General features: G+C 35.6%; 1 protein-coding gene across 1 annotated transcript in view; it reads left to right on the top strand.

The window, feature by feature from the left end:
• Positions 1 to 8,174: 8,174 nt before the first annotated feature.
• Positions 8,175 to 8,679, top strand: part of CFAP69 (cilia and flagella associated protein 69) — a 29,916-nt gene continuing 29,411 nt past the window's right edge. The window contains exon 1 of the mRNA XM_009275725.1: positions 8,175 to 8,267. Within this exon, the coding sequence (XP_009274000.1) occupies positions 8,175 to 8,267 (93 nt within the window). The remainder of the gene's footprint in view (positions 8,268 to 8,679) is intronic.

Below are 8,679 nucleotides of genomic sequence, written 5' to 3'. Positions count from 1 at the left end.
TGATAGACTAGTATTTGTTAGCACTGTTGTAGATGTTTGGGGGGAGGGGTTTGTCATAAACTTGTATTTTCAGGAGTTTAGTTAAAGTATGAGTAAAGTCACTGTGGACTTGCTTGGCATATAGTACAAGCTCTCAACCAAACTATGAGAAATTTATAACTAGAAGACTACTACTTCAGATAACTACAAAAATATTTTCATTTTGAATTACACAGGGCAGATGATTATGAAATCAGAATTTTTTAATGCTCCTTTGCACAGTTATATCACAACAGTATTTTATTACAACCGTGCTTTCCAGATATTTCTTTGACTTAGAGCGTATGTGTCAGAGTGCTATTTATTAATACCACATTTTCTGGGCAGTGTTTCTTTTATTAAAACCACACTTCTGGGTTACTAAGTTCAGAATATATACTAATAGTGTTAATAATTTAGGAAATAATTGGGGTTTGAAACAACTTAATTTGTAATGATGTGTGTATTGCACATGTACAGTATATTTATTTGTGTGTGGTTTTACACCATTCCATGATTTGAATATGCAAAACCAGTTTCAGTTATGGTGTAATTGTACATCTTGTAAGCAAATGGTATTGTACTAACAGAGTCGTCTTTTTTCAAAGTATCATCACATAGGATTTTAGACCTTTGGCATCTTTATATTTCCCTACATCATATAATGAAAATTCAAAACAGTGTTACACATGTATAGAAAAACTTGCAGATATGTGTGCAAGCAACTAGTTTTTGATTTTAGAATGATTTTGAAATATCAGGAAATATTTTAAAACCAAAAAAAAAAGCTGAGAAATCTGCAACAATAAAAATCCATTTTCACTGTGAAACCTCCAGTATGTTGGTACAACAGGGAAGCATCACAATACTCATGTTCTATATGTTTCTACACTGACGTTTCAGTTATTATATATGAATTTCCCAGAGTCTGTCTTACAATCTTAGTATCTTTTTGTGCAGATACAATCTTCTATTTTTATATAAAAGTCTTACTTTTACAATAAGTGTCTGTGGGATATGCCTGAATTTTTGAGAAACAAAATTATTATTCTTATACTTAAAAGTGAAAATTTATCTTTAAATCTTGACATTTGCATTTCCTGTGGGATTCAAAGTAACGTTCACAAATACTACTGCTTTGTCAAGTTCTACTCTTCTCTAACAAAATAGCCAAACTCAACTCATATACCTTCAGGCCACTCCTGCTTAATTAGCAAACCCTTTATTTCAGTGAATCAGAATGTGTATTTGGTCCTAATTTTGTTTATTTGTATTAAATTATATTTTTCTTACCTATATTTGCACTGTTTAGGATCTCTGACTTTCTTAGCTGAACCTTCACTTATTATTTATTACTTTGCAAGAACTTGTCATCAATATGATACATCAGAGATATACAGTACTTAAGCCTGAATTTATCCTTAAACATCACTAGTCCTGTACATCTCATTATCGCCGTTTGTAGTGAAACCAACAGCTCCGCAGAATGAGAATAATCTAGAATCAAAATCTGCTGCCAGTTACACCAGTCTAAATCTAAAGAGTTCAGGTTAGTTGTTCTTAATTTCATTTCAAACTCAAAAAATCTATGACAATTTTTTTTTCATTGTAGTATCCATATTCCTCAAACTTGCACATCAAGCCTGTGTATATTCAGGGATGTTGCAAATCAAGAGACAGTTGAACTTTCATTTTAAGCATGTTCAAATCTAGAGATGAAAAATAATATATTTGCATGATTTTTTCCAGAATTAAAGCATTTTTTATATGTCTTTAAACATGTTTTGTATCTAATAAGAGGTCAGTGAATTCTTTTTCTCTTTGAAAATGGAGGTTTGTGAAAACATCTTTTTGGGGAAAAAAATCGACTATATTTCATGTGTCAACAGAAATTGAGAAGGTTTTTTTCAGTTCACAAATTTTCAATTTCAAATAGTGGAAAAAATCAGTTTTATCCTCCTTTTAAAGCTATGGGGTGGGGGGAAGCAATTGGAAAGAGAAAATTCATTTTCTTTCACAATTTTTTGAAAAGTAAACGACAATAACAGCTATAATTGGTCAGACTAAGGTCTTTGAGACTTGTCTCCAATAGCTGACAAGTGGCAGATGCTTCCAGAAAGAGGTCATATGTCCAGTGATTCTTCTCCTGACATAACCTCTCAGCCTCTTGGAAATCAATATTTTAGGGCTTATTTGAGACAGGTGCTGCCTCTGGACTACAATAATCTATCAAATTAATAAAAAAATTTTGCATTCTTTATTTTTTCCAAAAACAAATCAGTTAGTTTCAAGGTACTAGTTTTATTGTCCCACCTTCAATATGCAGCTATTTCAGTGATACATGTGGTGATGCACAAGCACAATATATTTTATCAAACATTCTAGTGAAAAACTGAAAAACTTGTCATTGTTGGATAGACAGGAGCCTAAATGAGTAAGAATGAGATTTTCACATAAGAATGAAAAACAAGTGACAATTACAACTTCTAACTTACTATGCCTGTCTGTAAATACATTCCAATACAGAAAGCTGTATATTTCTTGAAAGGCTTGCAGAATTACACATAACTGAATTTCCTGGCCTGTTTTCCTGTTCCATTATTGCAAAGGGAAGCCACACAAAGCTTACGCATTTGTGCTTCAATCCTTTAAATAAAATTAACTTAAAAAATCTTAGAATACATGAAGTCTTGGAGAATTTTAATGGGATAAATACCACGCTACATTCTACCCCAGTCCTGTGCATGAAACCTGATTGAAATCACTAGCATGGGATGGTGTAACCGAGAGCAGAATTTCATATCTCTGAACAAATTTAGGGCAGAAACCATTACTGTTGACAATCTGATTACATTTCAAAATTAAATATGCTGCTATTATTTTATAGTAATTCTACACTTCTGTAGAAAGGGTAATTAACATTCAAGTTCCCTACAATTATCTAATTCATTTGATGCAATAGCGATAATGTTGCAGAACTAAGATACTGTACTAATTGAAAATTACTGTCAAAGTCTGTATATTTTGTACTGTAATGCAACCACTCACAGTATACACAGAAATGTATTGGCCCTCTTTCCTATGCAAAAAGTCATTTCATCATTAAATTTCTTCAAGAGTGTTTAAACTGTTACATTCTGAACTGCCAAAGGTGTCTGGAGAGAATAATGATGTGTTGTTCCTTTTTTCAAACTGCGTGTGTAGAAAATTAAAAATGTGTTTTGATTTTATAAGTTACTTGAAAGGTTGAAATATTGAAGTATTACTAAATAGATGATATTTTTAGATTAAATATATGAAGACATTTTGTGAAATATTTGTGCTACAAAATGACATACGGTTTCCCGTTAGGCTATGTATTTACTTCTAACTGGAATAACAAGTTTACTTGCAATTTAATATTTTGTAGTGTTCTTTAAGGACCAATTCACTCTAACAAGACACTGTTAAGTCTGAAAGTAAAATGACACTCATGCGTTTACTACACATTATGTATCATATCATGCATATGTTTAGTCACATAAGGAATCTTTATTCACATCATCAAACACATTGATTTCTGTAGAACTCACATCTAAATATAAACAACTAAATACATTTAGACATTTTAGTTACTTAGGAGAATAAATACATATTTTGAGGAATAGTCTGCTATAAAAATATTTTTGTGTAGCTTTATATAAATTGCTTACTGCCTAATGAAAAATGAGTAATGAAATAAACTTCATTTCTCTTCATTACTGTTCAGTAAAAAAAAAAATAGCGCTTAATATGTAACAGACAACTGTACACATCATATTAGAAAATGGAGACCTCTATGTATTTAGCAACAGGTTATTTGTTTTCTATGGATATTAAGGTATTCTTTCTTAACATTGTCTAAAATACAGTTCTATTACAGGTTCCATATGTGTCTTTAATTTTATCTTACAATTCTATTAACTGTGGCAACTACGTACAAGTTAATTAAGCACCCATATTCTTGAATTATTTAGAGATTAATTATTTTGTAATTGTTTTGCAAGTTCTTTGCATATCTAGCTTGTGGTAATGGTTACTGTGAATTGGTGCCATGTTTAACTTTTTGTTCCAACATTGTGCGTTATATGATGTGCCAACATGAGGAAGTACATTTGTATTTTTATTTGGCATTAATTGCCTATAAAATAGTGTGTCTGTGTGTGTGTGTCTATATGTTATTAGCTATACATGCTGCCCAACTAGCACTAAGGGAAATTATTAATTAATATAAGGCAATGAGTTCCCAAGTGGCTATAAATTTCACAGGTATGAATATAGTTAGGAAACAGCTTTCCTCTGAATGTCAAGATTGCCTCTGAAAGTTAGATATATCAGGTGCAAAAAAATTAGATAGATTGAGTTTTTCAGTGTAATATTTTCATATATGCAGTGGTAATAGATGCATATGCATAGTTCCTTTGACAGTGCATCTCCTAATACACAAGTTTTTGATTTCTTGGCTGTTCATCCTGTAGTATTTTCTATCAATGTGATGAGTAATGTTGCAGCACTGATATTGTATCAGTATATGATACTGCTTGAATTAATTAGATTACAGCCTTTAAAATAAGTGACACATTGAACTGACTTGAACAATGATCTCTATCATTATATATTGTTTCTCATGCCTTGCTGGCAGTGTCTTGCAGTGAGCATAGTACAACTCCCATGTGCAATATTCTCTTTGTAGTTGTGTTTGTCAATTTGTTTGTGCTCTCTCTCTGAACAGGGCTATTATAAATTATTAGTAATGCTTTTATCTATTTTTCCATAGACTGTGTTTTACACAAAAATCAATAAAAAGTCAATGTCAGGTATTTGGCTTTTTCTTCTGTGCTTGTGCATAATAAATTTTAGCTTGCTTTTCTTTATAATATGTGTGTGCTCTGATCAACATTTTCTCTGAGAGGTAGAACTTGAATGTGAGTTCATAAAAAAAAATTCTAAAGGGCAATTTGTTTCTTTTGCAATGGCTGGATGACAGATATTTCATACAGACACACTGGAAAGCTATATCCCATATTCTACTGTAAGGTATTCGCCATGTTTTCAGAACGCAGAGTGAGCGCTACGGTACTATCAGCATATATTCAGTCCGCTTTTCATTCAACAAACAAAATTTTGGCAAAAGTGAAAACTGCTAGGCACAAGTAAGCTTGCCAGGTGGAGACGCTCTTCCTGTTTGGTTGTGTGTGTGAGAAAGCATTACTGTTTAAATGAGAAAAACAGGTGTACCACTTTGCAATCCTTCATTTGGAAATGTATAACTTTTTTCTAAAGAGGCTTATGCCAACATAAGAGGAAAGAGGAAAAGAATACATGAGAGGTGAAATCCTGCTTAACTAGAGGTCAGCAGCATAAACTGTTCTGAGTTCAGAGAAGTCAAGATGCATGAGTCAGTGAAGCTGGCAGGATTCACATTGCTTTCACATTAAGTTGCATAGCCTTCCCAGATTCCCAAATGGAATTTAACTATTTTTTAAATTCAAAATATTCAATATCTATTTGCGCCATGCCTGACCTAACAGTAACGTTTTGGTCCTTGAAGTCTGTCTTTTCTTAGCTTTTTTTTAAACCTCACCCTGTTTCTCTATATCACAGTGCTTGTTTTACTGAGTGTTGATACTACACTAGCAGCTGTGGCCCCGAACTTACACCTTTGTCCAGTTGTACCTTGTACTGTACAAAAGTGTTGAGTTCTGTCTACTGTGACTTACTGCATTTCCTTAAAATAATAAAGATCAGCATGAAAGTCCCCCTCAAATCCATACCACCCAATGACCTGAACACTGTATTTTAATAGTATAGGCAGGTAAATCCAGATGTTGGAAGCTCTGTTGACTTTACAGGTTTAAGGCCGAGTCTACTGCCAGCCACTGCACAGGTCTTTTTTTTTTCTGTGGATATCAAACACAGGAGGTCTGCCAGGACAGTTCTACACTTTCCTGTTCCTATGCCTGCCTTTCTTTTTCCCCTTCCTACTGACCAAAAAAAGAAATGAGAATGAAGAGGAAGACAACAGACTGATTCTTAGACTCTGATTTCTGTACTATAAACAGTTCAGTCATATTTGATAAACAGGGCAGGTGGCTTTGGAAAAAGTCTACAGGTTCAATACAGCCAAGGAAAGGACATCACTTGGCTAGGGCTGATGACCCCCATTGCAGCACATGAAAGGTGTGTCCTGTACTGAGTAATAGTCCTTCAAGAGCTTGCAACCTAATTTGTAAGACAGCAAATACAGAGTGGTAGAGGAAATCATTCACTCAGCAAAGTCAACAGGAGATGAATGGCAGACCTAGATATGGAACCTTGATCTTCTAATGCACAACTGTGTCCTACACGTTTGGCTACACAGTCCTGTAGTTTTATGAAATTTAACTTTGCCTCAAGAACAGAGTTTGCTGAAATGTCTCTTCACACCAAAAGAGTTTGTCGTCAGTCAAAACAGAAATCCTCTCTACAGCAAGTCTACTTTTTAAACATATTTCTTAGCATTTGTAAGACAACATATAATACGTGTGAATTAATACTCTCAGAAGCAAGGTACTATAGCCTTGATGTCTCAAATGTTATTTGTTGCCAATGGAAGAGGTAAATGTGATAAAAATACAATATAAGCCTGTTTGGGGCAGAAAACCGTTAAGTAAATATTTTCATAGTTGATTACAGGTTTTTGAGGGTGGACATTTGCCAAGGGCAGCAGAATCCCTGTAGTCAAACTTTCACAGTGTAGCTTTCATCCCAATTTTTAAAAGCTTCATTTATGAAGAAGGTGCACAGTGACCAAATGGAGCTTTGCAATATGATCTTTGGAACAGTCAGCCAACAAATGGCATGTGACTTAAGCTTATAATTTACAGACTAAGTTGCCCAATTTAGGTATGTTCTCTATACATTTGTCATCCAAAACACAAGCAACAGAACTTAAAACCACTTAAGCCACAATAAAAGTAAATTTTAGTTCTTTTTTTTTTTCATAAGCTTAAAAACTTTGAATACATACAACTTCAGTAAGTATCTGGGCACCAAGCAAAAAAATATATAATCCGGTTTGTTCAGCACTAACTGCTTGCAGGCCTATAAGCATTGTCATTACAATTCATCTCAAATGCTTAATAAAAAATCTTATTCCATCCAGTGTAGGCCCAGATACAAGACAGCCACTGAGAATGTCCGCAGAAACAAATGTTTAAGTAGAACATGGAAGGGCTAGTAAAATGGTTAGAGGAATGGAGAGATGTGTGTACATGGGTGGATGAAAAGCGTCAAGCACCAGCTCCAAGACTGGCAGCTGCATTGTCACGTTAGGTCAATGCACTATAATGTCCTACAGGTCCTGCCTTTGTATGACCTGTGTCCTGTGAATGCAACTCAGGATGTTATGGGTGACAAAGTGGTCATTGCATTTTCCAAATCAGAGACCCATTGTATGCTAGGCTATATTTTTGCTATCATGTTGGAGTTGTATACAGGATGAACTTCTACAAAATGCAGAATGTGGATGGGTGCATGCGGTATGGTGTATTTTCCCTTTGATGGAGTGAGAACTGTATAGCATATGTGAGTACTACACATGATATGCATCTTACTTATTTCTGAAGAAGGCAAGTATGAAATGGGAGGTGTATAGCATGCAAGCTGGGAAGAATGAAAATAAACTGTGTTGGTTATAGTTGGAGCCATAAAGGTTTCTTTCTTGTTTCTGTTATCAATCACTTCCTTTCCTATAAAAGCTGTCTGGACATTCAAACAGCTATCTTAGCATTTAATAAATTCATTCACGTATTCAGATGTTTCTTTGGAAGTTAAAAATTATTTGTTAATGAAAACTGAGGTTGGTATCAACAGTGCCTGCAGTCAAAGACTTGGGATATGTGCACATCCAAAGTTGCATACGTGTAACTTGTCCAAAGTGTATCCAAACCTTGTGAAGGGCAGCTGAAGTGAGCAGCCCAGCAGAGTGCCTGTGACCACACAACGAGGTGTCACCTTTTGCTGCAGCCACTTCTGGATACCCAGCTCTCTTCCTCCGGGCATAAACCCAGCAAAGGGCCTGGTGTTCCCAGACAGTTTGGCGTTGGCGGGCTCAACCACACTCCCATCCTGGAGACAGCGTTTCAGGATACGACCGCATGCCCATTAGGTGTACATGTATCCCCATAGGAGCAGCTGTGCTCGCAGCTGAGAGATGCCATAGCAAACCTAGGGATGAAAAATACGAGCAAGTAGAAAATATCCAAATCCCCTTATGCTTCTGTCCCTGCCTTTATTACTTTCCAGGCATTAGTCATCCATTTTGTATCGGTCTATGCAGAGGAAAGACATCTTTCCCCCTCTTCCCCACAGCCAGGCTACCCCAGCAAGGCTGTCCCATCTACGCTAGGGTTTCTCATGGTGGTCTCTCATGGTGGATTTTTTTATGAACAGAAGTTACAGAGAGACCAGCCTCCCTCCTCCCGCTCCCCAGCAAGTGGGAGAAGCCCAGCCTCTGCACCGCACATAGGTGGGGAAATGGTTTTCTTGCTGAGGAACCATTTTATAACAGGGTATGAAATGGCGTTACTGGTAGGGTGGAGGAGGGTATAAAACATGGGTGTCACGGCAGGGGTGTAGAGATGTAGCACCGGAGTGGGGCAG

The sequence above is a fragment of the Aptenodytes forsteri genome, unplaced genomic scaffold, assembly GCF_000699145.1.
Source record: "Aptenodytes forsteri isolate BGI_AS27 unplaced genomic scaffold, ASM69914v1 Scaffold172, whole genome shotgun sequence".
Classification (NCBI taxonomy): Eukaryota; Metazoa; Chordata; class Aves; order Sphenisciformes; family Spheniscidae; genus Aptenodytes; species Aptenodytes forsteri.
Note: the sequence above shows the minus strand (reverse complement) of the source record. Positions and strands in the feature narration are given on the sequence as shown.